General features: G+C 43.0%; 1 protein-coding gene across 1 annotated transcript; it reads left to right on the top strand.

The window, feature by feature from the left end:
• Window positions 1-423: 423 nt before the first annotated feature.
• Window positions 424-18,581, top strand: ARL8B (ADP ribosylation factor like GTPase 8B). The gene is made up of 7 exons (XM_055710022.1): window positions 424-670; window positions 9,938-10,018; window positions 10,645-10,718; window positions 11,144-11,237; window positions 11,859-11,926; window positions 12,150-12,220; window positions 13,558-18,581. Exons 1-7 carry the CDS (start codon window positions 548-550, stop codon window positions 13,605-13,607), a joined length of 561 nt encoding a protein of 186 aa, XP_055565997.1. The 5' UTR covers window positions 424-547; the 3' UTR covers window positions 13,608-18,581.
• Window positions 18,582-19,388: the final 807 nt, after the last annotated feature.

The raw sequence follows: 19,388 nt of genomic DNA on the forward strand, positions 1-19,388 counted from the left end.
TCAGGAGCCAGAGTCCTGAGTGAAGCTGCCTGAGATGGCAGGTCTGAGGAGTGCAAGTGGCCCCTCAGCCCGAGATGGCGGGGTGCGAGCAGCCACCTCTGCGCTCCGAGATTCCGGAACTGAGGAGTGCGAGCGGTCCCCTCACCCCGGGATGGCGGGGCCGAGGGATGCGAGCGGTCCCGTCCCGCCGCGATGGCGCGCTGCGCACCGCCCGCCTCGCCCACTCCCTCCCAAGATGGCGGGCCGCCACCGCCCCGCCGCGCCCCGCCCCGCGCGGCCCGCCGCCGCCCAGCCCTCCCGCCGCCGGTCCTCCCCGGGCGCATGGCGGGAGGCTACCGGCAGGGGTCGCTGCGGCGCCGTGCCGGGGGTCGCTGGCGGCGGCGCGGCCGCTCTTGCTGCGCCGTGCGGGCCATGCCGAAGAGTCATATGACCGCGGCGCGGGGGCGAGCCGGGCCGTGTGGGAGCGCGCGGGTGTCCGCCAGCCGCCGCCGCCGGAGCCAGTCGCCGGGCCCAGCCTGTCAGTGCCCCTGGGCCGCCCGCCGCCGCCATGCTGGCGCTGCTCTCCCGGTTGCTGGACTGGTTCCGCTCGCTCTTCTGGAAGGAGGAGATGGAGCTCACCCTGGTGGGGCTGCAGTACTCGGGCAAGACCACCTTCGTCAACGTCATCGCGGTGAGCGGGCCGCGCCGGGGGGGTAGGCCGCGCCGGGGCCTGCCGGGGGGCGGCCCCGGCCTGTGCAGGCCCGGCGGCGGGGGGCCAGCGCTGGGGCAGCGGCCGGGCCGGGAGCGGCCTGGTGTCTTGCTGGGCTCCCGGCGGAGCCTGCCTGGGGTCCCCCTCCCGCTCCCCGGTGCGCCGTCGGGTCTCGGACGGGTCGTGCGTTGAGCTGAAGCGCTGGGGTGAAGCTGTTCCGCTGGGCTGGGAAGCAGCTCGTCTGCCCTTGCTGGGCAGGCTGGCGGGAGAGGCGGCAGAGCCAGCCAGGGTGCCTGAGCCTCCATAAACCTTTGTGTGCTAATGGGAGCCGTGCAGACACCGATAGCCATATCGGAGCACAGCTCTACGGTGTGGTTGGAAGGCCTGTTGAAGTCAGCATATTGGTATGGCTGGGCTTGCGTTAGTGTAATGTGAAGATGGATGGCATAACACGTCTTCAGTAACTTTCTTCCATTCGACCTTTTTTCCAGTGCTCAGTAAATGATCTGTTTCCCACTCACTGTTCCTCTCAGATTTTCACTTATCCTGATCGCTGAAACTTGAATTAAATAATCTACTTTCTCTTAAGGTATGCACTAAGAAGTACAACTTCCAAGCCTGACAGCAGCAGGCCGATGAACTTACCTGCTGATCTGCCTGGAGCAGTTGAAGGAAGGGTGTGGGAATCCTCCTACATGAAGCTTTTCCACTGCTTAACAAGATAGAGTGGCTTGCCTAAGTGGCTTGTTCAGCTTCATCAGTGTCCTGTTCTGCGGATGCATGCGACCGAAAACATTCAAAGAATCAAGCTGGAATTTGGAAGGCCTTGTAGGGAGACCTGAGATGGGAAACCAGGGTATCTTTTGGTTTTGCAGGGAGCGTGACTGACTTGAGTCCAGTGCACCTAGAAGGGGAAAGCTGATGTGTTCAACCTTAGATTGCACATACCTTTAATTGTTGTTTTTCATTGGAGGCTGTCATCTTAATATTACTGAGTATTTTTTTGAATGTATTTATTTGTCAGGTGAATGAATTACTGGATACAAAAAGGCTTTTCATTCTTTTGCAGTTAGGCGTAATCCTTGTTACACTGACTAGCTGTCAAAATGTAACCAAGCTTTTGTGTAGTTGAGGATGTTAGCACTCTGTGGGCTTCATGATAATCATGGGAAATGGGTCAGCCCTCATAAAAGGTAACTCTATGTTATGTGAAAGTTGCTGGCCTAACCTGAGGATGCCAGAAGCCTTTTCCTTCACATACGGTAGTGGTTGCCACTATCTCTGGTCTTGCATTTCTGAAAATGGAACTCTGAAACTGTTGAACGACCTCAATCTGTGGTGGCTGAGCTGATGCAGCTTTGGGCACTGAGGTTACTCTGCAGGTTTTTTGTCTTCTGGAGTCCTAGATGGTGATGAACCTTGACAAAGTAGTGCTTTGCTGTTTTGCCTGTGTGATACCAGCAGCACATCTCCTTTGGGGAATGATCTGTGAAACCGTACTGCTGATATGTGGAGTAGTACAGAATCGTAGTAGTTGCACATCAGTTTAGTCTGTCTCAGGTCTTTCAAATGGTGAAAGTACTCTTCAGTAAAGCTGATATCTGTATCCAGCTTGCTTTGCTAGGGATTGAATCTTGCAAGGTTTCAACCGCATGTTAAGATCACACCCAGACGTTTATCTGAGTAAGTGTCATTCAAATAGCCTTGCAAAACTGAGTGAAATGAGGAAGTTGTTAAGCATAATGACACAGCCTAGTTAGCTGGTTTAGGTTTGGAAGTAGCAAGCCAAATTTATGAAGTTTTTAATTAGGAAATTTAGTGACTTTTTACAGAAAACAGTTTGAGGGGACTTGCTCAGCTCTTTATTATTGGTGTTAATAAAATAATAGTGTGAGCTTCAGTTACCAGTGCAATAGTGCTTCCCACAGAAGTAGTGCTATCCATGGCATGAAGAGCCAACTTCTTGTTAGTTGCTTCCTTGACTGACTTTAATTCAGAGTCTGCATTTGGAAATGAGTGCTGGAAAAGAATAACCACTCTCTGCAGGCCAGTTAATGGTTTGGATAGATGTAGCTGTGAAGCATTGGGATTCCTTAAAACTAAAATGAAAGGAATGACACAGCAAGATGCTTGTCCTTTAGAGTAGCTCTAAAAGCTGGGTTGCATACCAGGAACTTGGTATGGCTTATAAGGCTGCATTCTGTCTTACGAAGGGCTGTTACCAGTCTCTTGATAACAGTGAGTTTAATCTAATATAAATCTCTAATGTAATCTATGCCAATCAAATCAGACATATGTAACTAGACTAAAAACTCAAGCCAATTACACAGGAGGCTTGATACAATGCTTGACTGCCACTGAAGTGGAAAGGCCATGAAAAGCAGACAGTCCAGTTCTAGAATAATCTTTTTCTAGGTTGGTAGATGGTTTGGACCATATTTATTCCTCCAGTGTGTAAACAAGCACTTTGTTTGTAATCAGACCAAACTTAGTTTGACTAGAAGGTTTAAAAACCAGCCTTAGCAGTGAAATCTAGTTATAGCTAGGTACAACTAATGCAGCTTCTGCTTTGCTAAGGCTCTGTGTTAGTCACTGTCTCTAATTAGGTATTAAGCCTAAGTTTTCCGTGTGCATGAGTAAACTTGCTCACAAGGGAGGATGTCATTTCTTCCTGGTCCTGATTTCCATAATGTAGATGGCCTATGGCTCATATTCGGAGAAATTGCATGTCATCCCAGTATTGCATCTTGAATTGTTAGCCTCTTATCTGAGGGCTTGCAATGCCCATTATTTACTGGAGTCTGCATTATCTTCTGTTGTTTGCATCTCTGCAGCTAGTGTCTGTTAACAGACTTTCATCAGGCTTGCTGTCAAAGCTGGGAGTCCCAGCCGTGCTGGTGTGGGGAGGTACACAAGAAGCAACCGAGCTCCACAGCCATGTGATGCAACTGAAACATGACTCAAGTAAACTGACTCTGCTTCCAGGCTGCAGGCAGTGCATGCTGGTGAATAATGGGACACTTGTTCAGTTTCAAAAAAGTACTTTATGGAAGAGTGGTGTTTGCTATTGTGAAGTCTTGCTTGAAGCCTGATAGGATCCTTGATGCAGGTGTTTGGCACTGGGATATTGAAGCTGGATAGTCTGATCCACAGTGGACAGGAGAGGAGAACTGCAGGGCTGGGAGTCAGACTTTCCTGATACAACTGTCAGGTTTAAGAGCGAAACTCAACCTGTTCTGTTTGTGGTGATAGGATAAATAAGATCTCTTTAGTATTTGTGTCAACACCTGAATTAGCGTGGTGTGTTTTTTAAAACTTTGGAGCATCTGACGAGCCTTTGAATGAGGCCTTGGTCTCTAGAGAGAGGTGATTTTTGAAGTGCCTCTCAAAAAAAGATCCCTTTGGCTAGGTGGGAGTTGTGACTTCCTTCTGTCCTCGTGACTGTTAGAAGTAACTTTGACTTAACGAAGCCACACTGGAGAAGTGCGGAAGATTGCTCTAAAGAGCTTTGCTGCTGCTTTAGTGCCTTCTGAAGCACCCAAGTAGCTCATAAATAGTGTGTGTTGTCACTTCATACACACAGTAGTTAAGTGAGAAGGTTGATATGTTTTCAAGTGAGGTGTTTCTTAATCTCAGAAGTCTCTTGAAACGGATTGCCTCACTTCATTAGGTAATAAGGCTAGTGTGAGGTGACTCATACTCCACTTAATACCCTTTGAGGTTCTGCTTGCTGTACCCCAGATGGTCTGAAGCAGGTGACTGAAATGGGAATCCACTTCTTCCATTGTGATCTTAAGTTCCTGTATAGCGCTCTTTAAAAAATGGAAGAGCTTTAAGCAGTAACACCTGGAGAAAGATGCTTTCATGATTATCAGAGGCATGAAGTGTCCTAAGCTCTTATGTGACTGACTTCTAGATAGAAATATGCCTCTTTAGATCTTGTTTCACTGCTGTGTGGTTGCTACATGATAAGCAGACCATGTCTTTTTATATATTCCATTGAAATTGGGGTTGGGGAAGCAAAAATGTGTTTTCTTACCAGATACTGCTGTTTTGCTTTCTGCAGCAATCATTTGTAGAAGTGCTGTTGTAAAACCTTTTAAGGAGAGTTACATCATGAGGTTTGAAGCTTCTAAACTAGAGTTCAAGTTTCTGAATGTGACCCCAAGTAGCTGAAACACTGAAGTATTTCAAGAAGGAAGCTCGACTACAGTAGAGAGTTGATTTGCCCATGTGATGCACTTCTTGGTTAAAGTGATGTATGTTGCAGAGGAGGTTTAGTGTAGGGGTAGCTTGATATAATGCTAAAATGAGTCTGCTTTTCTGCTTTTTATTTTTTTAAGAAGAGATTTCTGAGAGATTAGGCTTTTTTTTTAGTGTAAAAAGAAAGAAATTTAGGGATGAACAGTGGGGCTGAAGGTAGTATGCTGGTTCAGGTGGATTGGAAGCGTCCTGGCTGGGAACCATACTCCAGTGATGTTGTCTCCTAGTTGGCTAAACTTGTTTGTGCACTCTTCTAGATGGATGAAAAGTATTCTGAGTAAAGATACAATCTTTGTCAGAGCTTATATGAAGAAGTTTGTCCTGTAACAGTAATGACTCATGTTAGCTTTATGAGATGCAAGCTAAGGCTGCCCTGACCTTCCCTGTTGATACGAAGAATCAACTTGTGCAGGCTGTGGAATCAAAATCTGGTGGCTGTGGCTTGGTGGTTGAGGGCCATGCGGATGGACCCCCATTGTAGGCAGCGTGCTTTCCAGCAGTAGAGAGCTACCACTCTGGCTTGAAAGAAAGACAAGGGAACAGCAGTTCTACTGCTGCAGTTGGAGTTCTGCCATTAATGATTCCTTTAATGTATTAAAATGAATTTTTAAGGAAGATACAGGAAGCAGGAATTCCAGTCTTAAACTCTACTTGATCAAGCTGCTTAGGGCTTGGTGCTGACAGTCTCGTAAGCCTAACTCCCTGGAAGCTGGTAGTCTTCTGGCCGTAGCATGTTGACTATGAAGAAGCAGATGAGGTAGCCAGAATGTGGCATGGTCTGTTTTGGGTTATTTTGCCTTAAGACAACTGAAAATGGTAGGTTTAGTAAGCAGCTTGTTGTCATATTAACTAAGTATTAAAAAAGACTAAACTTGCATCCTTCGTACAGTTCTGGAAACTTAGGTGATAAGTTAAATGCTTGTCTGAAGCCGCCTGATCCTGCCCTCTGTGAAAGGAGCTCTGTTCCTGTTAAGTAGCACGCTGCTGGCTCATCACTGAGGCAAGAGTTCTGTGGGTGCTGGTTGGCAAAGCTGCCCTGGCCTGTGGGTGAGCTGTGGGTGAGGGCGCAGACCCAGAGAGGCAGTCTGCCAGGGTTACAGGTAAGAAGCAGTGCTTGTGAATGTAGCATGTATGGTGGTGTTTCAGAGCACGCACCACAGCTAGTGCTAGTTGGTGTGTAACAGGTGGGCTAGGCTTGGACCGAGTAGCGAGATGGGGAGTGGACTTGATAAACACTGCAGTCTGTGCAGGAGTTAGTGCTAATACTGGATACAAGGTGGGCTGAACCCAAACTAATTGGTGCAGGTAGGTGTTGGCCCTGTGCTGGCATACAGTGTAGGGACTTAGTCTGGAAGCAGTTTTGCTCCTCTGAATAATCCTTATCCGACATAAGTACTCAGGCAGGTAAATGGGTTCATGTTGCACTAAAATCACATGTTTGGGTTCTCCAGGAGCTTGGAGTGTTGAAAAGGGAGCATCTCTTAAAGAGGAGGCTTAAAGAGTAGTCCTGCCTGTTCTTTCTGCATGTGGTCTCTGAAATTTGGTCTGTTCAGTCTCCCTCTTTATCTTTTGCATAGGGGCTAGAGTTCACTTTGTTTTCTGACCTTCACTGAACAGTTTGTATTAATGCTGTGCAGTCTGTATGACCTCAGAGCTAATGGCTTAATTCATAATCACTTCTAGTACACAAGGCTGATCTTCCAGGAGTCCTGGGTGAAGTGCAGTGTCTGCCTATTGGAATATTTGCAAGTGCTGAAAACGGATGCTATTGCTAGATTTGTAAGCAGCTACTCTTGCTGTCCTTGGTGAGTGAGCAATGCTACTGTGTATGACAACAGCCAAGCACTTTCAGATTGGGAATTGAAAATATTTCTGTGCTTATCAAACTTGTTTTAAAGCTGATGCCTATTTTAGAAGGAGAAAACATTGTATTGTGAACACACACTGATAAGGCTGAGTAATCTGCTCTAGGGGGTACAGAGGGAAGTCTGATTCAAACAGAACTGCTTACTAATAAAAGCATATTCCTGTTCTACTGTATGAGTAGCTTTTGCATATGAATACTCTAAGATGCAGCTGACTTCCTGGCTTTTTTTCCTCTGTAAAGGTAGTAAACAAAAGCCCTCTAAATATTGGGTTTAGAGACTTATTTTCTGGGCCAAGACAGTTGGATACAATAGCAAAACGTATCAAAGGAGATCACTGCCCGCTAGCAAAATTCATTACAATGATTTTAACCATTTTTGGACCTGTCTTAAAAGGTAAGGTGACTGCCAGCGGCTTTCTTTAGGTACGCTAACTGTGAATGAAGGAATACCTAATCATCAGAGTAAGATCTTTCAAATGAAGATCAGAGTTGCACAAAATCTGTAGTCAGGTGTGCCTCTCAAAGCTATAAAGTGCCCGCCTTGCCTCAGAATCTACAGCCTCCAAAATTCCTATGGAGAGGAAGGGTGTGCTTGTGTTTTGGAGGCAGCTCGGTTAAGGCATCTGCTCCCCTTTCCTTGCATTTCTGACAGTTCAGAAAGTATGTCAGATAGCACTTGTTTGTCTCGCCAACAAAGCAGAGTACAGAAAGCTGAAACTCAAGTTGTAAACTTGAGCACTCTGTAGTGTAGGTTTTAAGCAAGTCAGAACAAGTTTTTATGCTACCTGGATGTGTAGCATGGGTAGAGTGCATATAAGGTACAGCAGCTTTTCTGAAGATTCTGTAAAAGTTTTTGTGGCGGGTTACAGTTATTTCTTAAACACTACATTAAATGTGACAAATGAGGTGCTGCTGTGATCTGAAAGAATCTATATCCTAAAAGAGCTATGGGAGCATGAACTATTGATAGGAACAGCTCTCGAGCGAAGAATCTGGAAGTATCTGAGTGGGAATAGCTGACGGCATATTGGGTAATATGAAGCAGCACAAAGTGATGGAGGTTCAGGGAGCGCTTGGGAGATGTTTGGTTAGAAGATGTGGGTGTAGGGTGTGACTGCAGAGGCAGGAATGCAGTGGTGCTTGAGCAACCAAAGCAAGCTGACCCTTCAAAGGCAAGATTGGCAGTGCACACTTTATGAACTAAACTGTATCAGCCACGGAAAGCACGGTTAACCATCTGCTGCTGAGCTACATATAATCAAACTGGCTGAAGGGGACAGCTCATACATTGGGCTTTCAGGGCAGGAATGGGAAGCGAAGGACAGGCGTTCAGGTTGTGTGCCTACCTTGCTAAGTTAGCAGAAAGGTTAAGAGTAGTTTCAGTCTCGTCCAGCACTATTTCAGATACATTGTCTTCTGTGTAGCTTAAACAGGTGAAACTTTTTTTCAAATGAGAATGTGGAACAGCTGCCTCATGAGGTTTAAGATGTCCATTTTTCAGGTCATCAATGTTTTGCTTTTGCATGCCTTGGTTTCAAGGACTTAGTTTTGGGGTTTTTTTCACTCCTTTTAAAAAGCTGTTAGTCTGTGTAGCCATACATTTGGAAGGTGGATCTTCAATGTGAAAAGTCGCCACCTGTTCAGGGGACTGCTGGCTTCAAATCTAAGCTCTGGATGTATTTCTGTTTTGGAGGTCACCAGCAAGCTCAATGTGCCGTTTAACTAAGGACTTGGCCAGTTAAAGCCCAAATGAGAGTGCTATAATCTGTATATTTTCACTTCTAATGTTTATCAACATTATACTGGAGTCTGTACTGTGTGAAGCTTGCAGCTTTGGTTTGTTAGTGGAAGATCACATGTTTTTTAGGGGTGTGAAGTTGAGGGAACAAGCTGAAGGAAAGCATGGGCTTTTGAGCACAGAAGTGAATGACGAAGCATTGGCTGATGGTCTTCTGGTTGCAACCTCTGAACAGCATGTACTCAAAGCATACAAAGCGTGCAAAACTAAGAAGATGTAGTTACTACTTCCAGCTTGTGAGCAGTTGGGCCCTAACTCTATGGTGATGCTATGTGTGCTTCGTAGATCCTAAAGCACTTTAACTAGGGCTGGGTTCTCTGTGCAACATCAGGGAGAGAAGCAGACTTTCCGTTGCTGTGACATCAGACCCTAATTTACTGAATGCATTTGAGTCGACCTTTTTTTCCAAATCTGCCTGACTGTCTTGGTTCTGTTACACATAATGGATGTAGTGAGATACATAATGACCACTATTTGGTGAAGGAGATTCACCTTCTGCCAAACAGCTAAGGGAGCATAGGAGAGATCTGTGCTAGTGTTGGTAACACTTGTTTTGGCTCCTGGGTTAGCTACAGGAGATAGCTGTGAACTTGGCTTTCAAGCTGTTACAGATAAAAGTGTAACAGACAGTAAACCAGCTGCTACTAGAGAACCTCTCTAATGCAACACTAATTTGCAGAGGTTATGTTAGAGCTTAAAGTGACACTGAACCTCTGGTGAAAACGGGCTGGGCTGGAATACTCCAGTTGCATTTCGATTGCCTCTTCCACTGCTGAACAAGCTGGGCACTGTCTAGCCTAGCAGGAAGCAGACCTGTCAGGCCCTTCCACTTTCAAGCCTTTTAAAACTCCTCAGGAAGTTAGCCCATACCTGTGGGTTGGAAGCTTACTCCACAAGGGTGATTTATTGCTGTAAATGTTGTCCATAGAGTAGCTCGCATCAGAGGAAAATCTTCTGGATATTTCTAGCTTCCAGGTAACTAGGAGATCCTGACTTACAAAACTTGGTTCCAGCAGAAGCAGGGGAATGGCTCTTTCCCTATACTTGCCCTGGCTGTCCATCTGTTAAGCTATGCAAAGCACTTCTCCCCAAGTAAATTTACTCCCCTGACTGCCTCAAGGCTTGAAAAATTAAGTGCATGTAGGAAATTACTTGACTGACTTCACAGAAGCTTCAATAGACATGAATATAATATCTATGACTTCTTGGTTGTAAAGCATTCAGTTGGAAGGCAAATTGTTAGAAAAAGCTTATGAAATTTTACTATGTAAGCTAGCTGCATCAGATAAGCACTAAATTTAACTTTCTTTTTTTTTTCCAGTCGGGTCAATTCAGTGAAGATATGATTCCTACTGTGGGCTTCAACATGAGGAAAGTTACGAAGGGTAATGTTACAATAAAGGTATGTTACCATTGTTGACTGTCTCTTTTTAAACCCAAGCAAGGTTGTTTTCAGCTTCTGGTTTAAAATTTGTTCGCTCTGTTTTGCTTCCACCATTGAGACAAATATAGGAAACTGGAGAGGCTCGGCTAAATCTGTCAAACAGCTTAAGAATATACTTGTGTTTATTTATGGGGTTTCTTAAATGAGTATCTGTGTGTGTGACTTCCAAGTTCATGGACTAGTTTAAGCAATGTTGTGATAATGCTGTCTGGCTTTAATCTGAATTAATTTTCACATGTTTAGGACCCAGAAATCCTCCTCTTCTGCTTATCGGTATTGCTTAAGGGAAGGCTTACATCAAAAGCAAGGCTTTAAATTAGTATATTTTATTGTATACCACAGTGTGTAAACTTAGTACACCGATGTGTTCTTGCATCTGGTGTAAGGTATTCTAGTTTGTATCTTATGTTATTGGGCCTGCAAGCTTTGAGCAGCTGTACAAGGGATTATTTCTGCTCTAATATGAGAGATCCTGCAGATGGGCTAAGGAGAAAGGAAAAACTGTTTTGATTTCTTGTCTTATCTGTGTGTGACATGTTTAAACATAGTGCATGGCTAAATTGTCTTTTTCCCCTTGCCTTAAGATTTGGGATATAGGAGGGCAACCACGATTCCGAAGCATGTGGGAGCGATATTGCAGAGGAGTTAATGCTATTGTGTAAGTGTGGCCTTCCTTCAGCTAGTGCTTAACTTCAGGTTTGCTTTTCTTCTGTGTATAGCCTTTCTAACAGTGCATGCTTGACTTGGTAGTACTTGTTTTAATTTTGAAAGTACTGCAACCATATTGACCTTTTTTACCTGTAAGTTCAGGGCTCAAGATGGGTTATTTTCTTACCTGTGTCTGATCTGGAGTACTAACTACTTCCTGTCTGAACTGGATGGCACTGCTGTCTAACTGAAAGAATCTTCTATCTACTCTGATCTTAGAGATTTATTTTTTTAGAAGAACCAAATTCTTTGCTTGGAAGACTTAGCTTTGTTTAAAGCCTTGTTGAATGTGCTCAAAACTGACAGTGTAAAGGAAAGACTGCTGTTTCTGAAGTAGTTAAGTCTCACTGACTTAACCTTAAATTCTCTTTAAAGCTACATGGTAGATGCTGCAGATCGTGAAAAAATAGAAGCCTCTCGAAATGAGCTGCACAATCTTCTAGACAAGCCACAGTTACAAGGAATCCCTGTAAGTAATATTGACTTATACAGTATTAAACTTGCTTGAGGAATGTGCGTAACTTTAGCAGCTCTGAAGTCTGGCTTGAACTCTTAAGTCAAGTGTAAGGCCTAACCCTCCTGGTTAGTACAAGCATGAACAGTAGTGCCTTAAATCGAATTGATGACCTCAGTCAATCCTTCAGGTGTTTTTGTTGCGGGGGGGGGACGGGACAGTAGTTTAAGAGTATTCCACAGTATGAATTTGTGTTCTCTTTGAGGGTCTGCTATAGCACAGGTTAACCAGAGTGTAGTACAGAAGTATAGAGCAACTTTGGGGAATCTCAGCTGAAAGTCTACAGGGATTTTCCTCAGTTTTATCAGCTGATGCATTCTCATACTTGCTTTTTGCACATAGCAGTTCTTGTGTCCCCTCTTCCCCTGTGATTAGGTCACTCTTCCTTCTTGATCTGTCACATTGAGTTAGACTTAATAGCCTACTGCAGACTGCTTGTCAGACTCCCCTGAAGTTTGTTGCTTGTGTTGGGTGGGGTTTTTTGGGTGGTGTGTGTTGTTTTGTTGTTTTTTGGTTTGTTTGTTTTTTTTTTTTTAAAGCAAAGCTGCAACTGTTTCCTTTTACTCTGGATTTCAGGTTTTAGTACTTGGAAATAAGAGAGACCTTCCTAATGCGTTGGATGAGAAACAGCTAATTGAAAAGATGTAAGTCTAACATGTCCTAAGAAAGGCTACTTTAACTCTATAAATTAATTTCTGTACATAGGGTTGTTAGATTAAGAAGCTTGCTTCTATAAGTACAATACTCAGCAACGGGAGGTAGCTGAAACAAGTTATGTGGAGAAGATGAAGGGGAACAGTTTAGATTGTCAGTATAAGACTCCATGTTACAAGTGAAGTGTATGTTGAAATGTTCTCTCTTTCGTAGGAACCTTGCTGCTATTCAGGACAGAGAAATCTGCTGCTACTCAATTTCTTGCAAAGAGAAAGATAATATAGGTAACTATTAATCTAAAATGCTAAGCATTATGAGGAGCTGCCAGAGGATGGATTGGGGGATTGTGACTTCTTAAACATAAATTTCCTGGCTTCAGGAAACTGGTAACAAATCAAAGGACAATGTGTAAGTGCAATGGTTAAATTCTGTGTAACTCCTTATAGCAGTGAGGACTGGTATTAAGGTGGTAGGGGGTGTAGTTGGCAAAACATATGTCAGTCTCCTGCAGAATCTGCTGCCTGCCTTGAGTTAGTTTGCAGCAAATAACTGACTGGTCTCACTCTTAGCTTGGCCTAAATTGTTTTATAATTCTGTCAGGTACTCTCAACTCTGCCTTGCTGCATGAGGTTAGCAAGTAGTCGCCGCAAGTTGTTTCTCAACAGTTACTCCCTTGAAATAATCTTCTTCCCTTGCTGTTTTATCAAAGTGGTTCATGTTGTGGCCTGTGCTAGTCACTACTCCGTGCAGCCAAACAGTAAATTTTTCTGGTGCTGACATCAATTGCTTTGGGATTTCTGGAGTTCAAAGGGAGAAACCATGGCACTGTGTAATACCAAGTACTACTTGACAATAGTATTGCAAGTGAATGGAGTCATCTCAACGGAATGAAAACACAGTACTTCACACACTTACCATCCTTCTCCTGGTGCCTTCTTGTGGCTGCCATGAGATTAACACTAGTTCATTGGGAGGCTAACATGAGTTTACTAATGAGGGAAACTTCAGGCTGGTAATAACGGGAACAAGCTATAGACGACACCAGAACTGCTTTGTATTAAGGACTTTGCTTCTTTCCAGGAGAAATTAACAGCCTGTGGAACTCTTCTGGCTGCTTACCCAAGAAGCCCCTATCACCTTGCCATCAGTTAGATTCAAACATGGTAGATGGGAGAAGCAGATACTCCCTTCCATGATACTTCCTGCACAAGGCTTACAGCACAGCTAAGCATCGCTGATGGGTATAATGCTAGTGCATTTCCCTTCCTTAGGAGACCCCGTTTCAGGCATGGGGGGTGCTTGATGCTTTGTATTGTAGGCGTAAACTAACTTTGTTCTCATCAGTTGAGAAGTGGCAGACTGGCTAAGTAGAGCAATGTTGATCTAAAAAAAGGATGCTAGGTAGTTACAGGACCAAAGCACAGACAGCAAGCATTCAGGAAAAAAAAAAATAATAAAATCATTCTGTTGATCTGTCGTGGACCGTCCTTTAGAGAATGGCTGGATATTCCTTTGTATGGAATTGTCATGTATTTGAGGACACTGGCATACCAAAGCGATGCCAATTATACAAATACAAATAGACACTTGAATATGGAACTTCTCTTCTCTCTCTCTTTAGATATCACGCTTCAGTGGCTTATTCAGCATTCAAAATCTAGAAGGAGCTGAAGTCTTCTTGGAATCTCCAGTACCAGTTGGCCATAATCTCAATTGTCCACTTCCCTCCATAATGAGATATTACCCAAAAATCCTGTATCAAGAATCTGCCTTTTCACGGTTCATTTCTCATGTGCACTGCTGAAGACTTGTATTCTTATTCTGTCACAAAACAACTAGAGTTGTCATGATAAAGTCAGCACAAATATTTATTTTACAACCATCTATGGTGGGAGGGTTGTGGGGGGGCTTTTTAACAAAAAAAATAATCTCTCTACCATGTTAACTATGATGGTACACTCTGTTCTGGTTTTTCAGGGCCAGGTTTTTATATGATTTTCAGCAAGTGTTTTATTTCTAGTGTTTAGTGGCTTGAAGATGCTGATGCTTGACAGCATTAAGATTCTGTAAGGTGCCACATACAGTAGTTAGAAAACATTTAAGCGTGAGTTGTGGGATACTGATTTATCTCACAAATGCATGTGATGTGTGTATGTAAGCAGAGAAATGGAAACTGTGGAGGGGAGCACAAGGCATAGATCAGCATCACTAATCTACAGCTGAGATTTTATCCTGTCACTTGAAAAAGAAAACTCCAGTGGTGAATTAGGAAAGAGTCAACTCTTTAAAATCATTTTGTTGCTTCCGTTTAACATTTGTGTGGGGGATGGGAATGGACTGTTCTGTCAAGCTTTCAAAAATTGGAGTATTCCAGCATGAAAACAAATTGCTAGGAACATCAGACTTTGTTCAATTACATTTTTCTATCTACAGATCCTAGTGGTCTCTATCTGAAACCAGAACACGCATTCTGAGCAGCTGCATGACACTTAAATTACTGATGTTTTTGTATAGAGTCAGCTGTTGACCATTAGCACAATATCTATGTAATTGTCTAGTGTCTCTCCTGCTCATGAAATGGCTGGGCACAGTTTCAGCTGGTGCTACGGAATACCCAGGCTATTGTGACAACTCTAGACCTGCCTGCTTTCTTGATGTAACCATGTGCAAAGTCTGTAAGTTGCAAGATGAAATGTTCTACTGTGTCAAAGCACAAGAGAGCCAATGAATTGATCCTGTTTCTTGACTAGCTCCTGCAGTATAGGGAAGTATGTATAAACTAAAGATTGTAATGTTTTTGTAGCTTTACTTTCTCAATGTCTTCAGTATATTTAAAGGGACAGACTTGTTAAGACTGGTTTGTTCATACAGTAATGTCAGTGTAGCTTTCTAGTGTATGCAAATACATGGTACACCTGCTTGTGTTGCCTCACACTGTGTGTGATTCTTCACCTAAATGTAGAGTTTGCATTACGTCGGAGTCTTTGGTTGGAAACACTGTTTAGTCCATATCAGTTATGACAAGCCAGTTTTAATTTAGACTGCCATGGCCTTACTGGTTTGTACCAACTATCGCACTGTTGCACAGACACTACGTGCTGCCTGCATTCAGTCTGAACTTGCATTTTAACTTTTTGTCCCCTTTCAGTTCTCTGAAGCATGATTTCAATTAATTCATACTCTGGTGCTGTAGAGGAGAAGGGTATATTAACCTTGCTGCTGTAGTCCCTAGTTCACCAGGAACTGCTACAGTTACTTTTATTTAGCAAACTTGCTTGTGCCTAAAATAAGGAAACTAAACTAGAATGTGTGAATCTTTGTGGGGGACCAGGTCACTGTTTAGTTAACTGGCCTATAGCTAAACTTGATGTGTTTGGTGTTTATATACTTCACTGCTTTCAGCTTTTATGGCATCCAAACACTACCAATTGTTAACCTGTGCATTACTCTCTGCATGTGAACAACTTATACAATTACTGAACTTTGTAAATACGTGAATTTTTTAATTTAGGTGGATGCATATGTTGGTTTACTGCTCTTCAGCTTTATTCAATAAACTTATGTTTTGAGGGTTGTATTGACACTTAACTGACTGACTTGAGTTGATGTGGCTTAACCCATGGCAATACATTATGGGCTGTCTGTCTCCATTCCCACAGGATTACACTGGGGGAAGAAGGCTTGGTAAATATCTGAGTTTATGTTCAGTGGTTCAACTATTCAAGTGAAATGCTTATAAACTACCTTTCAGGCTTGGGGATTTCTGGGCTTATATGAGCAAGCTGCGCTAGTTGGTCTCAGCAGATCTCAGTGCTTTATTATGTTTATGAAAAGCACTAATTAGTCAGCTGGAGGGTCTTAAGTAGGAGCAGCCTTCTGGAGTTCTGTCTTCAGGAGAAAAATGCATGTGTCTACAAGCTTGTTTCTTGTTGTCAAGCCTAGAGCTTTTCTAGCACAAGTGTCAGATCTATCAGTGCCTGATCGTTCACTACCAATTAAAGCATAAAAATTCTTATCTCATTGGAAAGTGGGACTTTTGTTGACTGAGGTCTTGACCAAAATCTTTGCTGTGATTTTAATCTGAAGTTACAGTGACTATTCTTTTAAGTGCTTTGTTGCATTAATTTCTCATAGATCACTGATTTACTTACAGGACTGTATGTCAACATCTTCCAAGTAATGGTAACAAATTGGATGTTTCTTTCAAGCTTTCAAACTTACTGAGCTGTAACAGGTTAGTTTTTAGGCCTGAGTACTGGTCACTTAGCATCCTTCACGTGTAATTCGGCTGGTGAAATGGACTAATGAACTCTTTGAGTAAAAGATCATGTGTGTAGTTCTTCAGTTGATGGGAGTTTCTTGCATGCAAAACAAGCTACCTGGAGTTAATACTCAAAGCAAAATGCCTCTAGACACAAAATCTGAAAATGGTGTTACTGCTGTAAGATTTGTCACCCTGGCTGGTCTGATACCAGTACTGATAGCTTAAATCAGCTGTGGTATGCACTTGGCCAACAGCTGTTTGCTTGTGGTATTTCAGTAACAGTTTCTGTTTCTAAATGTAAATAGCAAGGAGAGCTATGCTGGCCACTTAGGATGTGCGTACTCTGAAAAGTACACTTGTGTTAACGTCACAAAATGACTCCACCTAGGTTTTCACAGCTATTCTTGTACTGTTCTTCCAGATGCCCTTGGTTATTCACGTGGCAGAAACGTAGACCTTGGAGTGACTATTTGAGTCCAGGGCAGAGGATGACACTTCTTCTGTTTCAGGGCTTGATTAACTTGCCAGCTACCTTCATTTTGAAACCAAAGGGAAGCACAGTAAGTCTTTTCAGAGAAGTGAGGCTGTTTTCAACACTTTCAGCCTTGGACTGAAAAAGCTACTTGCTCATCTGGCATAGTTCCGTCCAAGGTTAAGTCTTTTCTGTTCTGATAAAGGTGTGGAGTCTAAGATAGGCGTTAGCAGTATTGTCTGCTGAACTTGGATGCTATAGCTGTGTTCTGCTTCTAGAAATCTGTAGAGCCAATCTATTCTCTCAATGATTACTTGTCTCGGGCTCTGTAGTGAGCTTGGACAGTAAAAAGAAACTGATTAAATTTCCCATTCTCTTAAAAGTTGCTTTTGAGGATGCACTTTAGTAGCATAGATTATTGTACTTAACATCAATAGCCATAGTCCTGAAACTCTCTTCTGATGTATTTGCAGGAGGCATTGACTGGTTTTCTTACTGTGCTACCCGGTCTTGCGCAGCGGCAATTACTGAGCCAGAGAGAACTCCTGGTCATGAATATGCATGCGAGTTAGACATCAGTTATACCTTTGTGATCTCATGATGTGTTGGTATCGTACGGTGTGCTGATGATTTAAAATAGCCATCAACTCTAAATACTTGGTGTCGGTTTTGTTCAGTACAAGTGATCGCTCTTACTGGTCACGGAGCAGCAAGTCTCTAGACTAAATGGGGAAGAAATGTTTGTGCGTGCACCCACAACGCTGGGCTGTGCGAGGGTTTTCCTTAGAGTATTTATTAGTGCCCTATCAACTTTAGGGTGGATGCTGGTTTCTTTAAGTGCAATTACAGTGCAGCATAATTCTCATCATCGCTCTGAGTACAGCTGAGTGTCTTAGCAGTTGCACAGAGCAATTCTGTCCTACCAGTTGGCAACATGAAAGATGCGCAAATGTGGAGCTGTTTCATGATCTGTGGAGCTAATAATCTAGTTTCTTATGGATTTGTGCTATCTCTTTGCATCTTTATGGAAACGGGCTGGAAAGACGGTCCTTTTTGGATGCTGACACATAAAACTGCATAATCTTCACTTTCTGGTAAAAGAAAAGAGGCCAAAGAAAATGCCTTAAACAGTCTCTCTTGTTAAATTAATATAGGAATGTTGTGCAGGGATCTATAATAACTTGAAGTATGGCTTAGCTGGATTATTGAGCTTTTAACTTTTCTAAGGTTTAATTTTATAGTTACTGTGGCTGTGCAATGGCATGTCATGATTTGCTTTGTGCGTGTTTACTGAATGTGAAAGAAATGCGCTTCCTCCTGGTAGCATGCCCCAGCACTGCTCCCTGCTGACTTGCTTTTGCACTGACCCTGACTAGAGCAAGCTGTATGAATTCCGAGTAGGGGGGTGTAAATCAGGTTATTTAAGCTATCTTGCCAAGAGCGGTGCATTGCTGATTGCATGAACAGCAAAGCAATGAATTGTGTTAAAGGAGAAGTAACGTGTGAGTGCCTGAGAATAGTACGTGCTTCAGGACTTTTGTTCCCAAAACATGAGTGTAGAATGACTTGTCTCACTAGATCATAAACCTTCAGTGAGTAGTCTGTTACTTTAGGATTACAGATTCTGAATGTTAAAAGTATGCCTTGGTGAAACATTGGGGTTTTCTTTTACATGTCACTTAAATGAGAAACACGGAATGGCACTCAAAGGGGGTATGCACATACTCTTTTACAGGAGAAGTAAAATCCTTGATGTTTTTATTTCCGTCACAGTGGAAGGTGGGTAAGTAGACCTTCATGCCAGGATTAGTGCCTTTCAATTATGACATTACAGGGTTTATTCTGTTAAAGGCAACATCTATCAATGTGATCATTTTGAAGTGCTTCAATAAAGTGTTGTTGAAAACCATTCTTTTGCATCTTCATCTGTAGTAGTGGAGCTGCTTTTATTATTAGAAATATATAAGAAGCCCTGGTTACCACATTGTGGGGAACATTGTTACACTGAAGCTGAACTAAACACATCTATGCTAAAATTTGATTCTTTAGATGGTCTGTGAGAGGAGCAGAGCGCTGGACTCCTTGAAGCACTCTTCTAACGATGCAGAAAGTGGTGTTGCTTCCATGTAGGCAGATACGTTCAAGTAGTAAATTCAAGAAGTCTTCCGTGGCCCTGTTGGGAAACTTCGTGTTTTAAACACTGTGCGTTAGCAGAGCGGTTTCTCTGGAAACCGGTGGGAGCATTAACTACATAACTTCCTCCTGATGAGAGTGAGTGACCGTAAGCCTTGTGCTTGGTGGGGAACAACTTTGAGCAGTTGGTCTGTCAAACTGTCATTTTCGATTACGGCTTTGCTTTAGATGCTGGAAGCATTTGTTGGTCTTAATTGTTTTTCTGTCTGAAAAGACCTATTGGGTAGAAGCTCATAACCATATTATTAAACAAAACGAAGCAAATACATGAGCAGAGAAAGAACAAGCTGTTGTGTGTGAAATGTAAAGCTAAACTTGCTCTCACAAGAATCTTTGTGAAGTAAACTGATAAGTAACAATTGTATAGAAGCAGACTCGGGATGGGAAAGGGTGGTTCGGTCTTCTCAACAATGAGGAATTTTCCTCATTTTGTAGTCAGTAAATGAATCCTCTTCTTGGTGTGAATAATATTTCTGGTGCGTAAAGGGGAAAAACATGAAAAAGATGCGTGAATTCTATAGAT

The sequence above is a fragment of the Falco cherrug genome, chromosome 4, assembly GCF_023634085.1.
Source record: "Falco cherrug isolate bFalChe1 chromosome 4, bFalChe1.pri, whole genome shotgun sequence".
Taxonomy (NCBI): Eukaryota; Metazoa; Chordata; class Aves; order Falconiformes; family Falconidae; genus Falco; species Falco cherrug.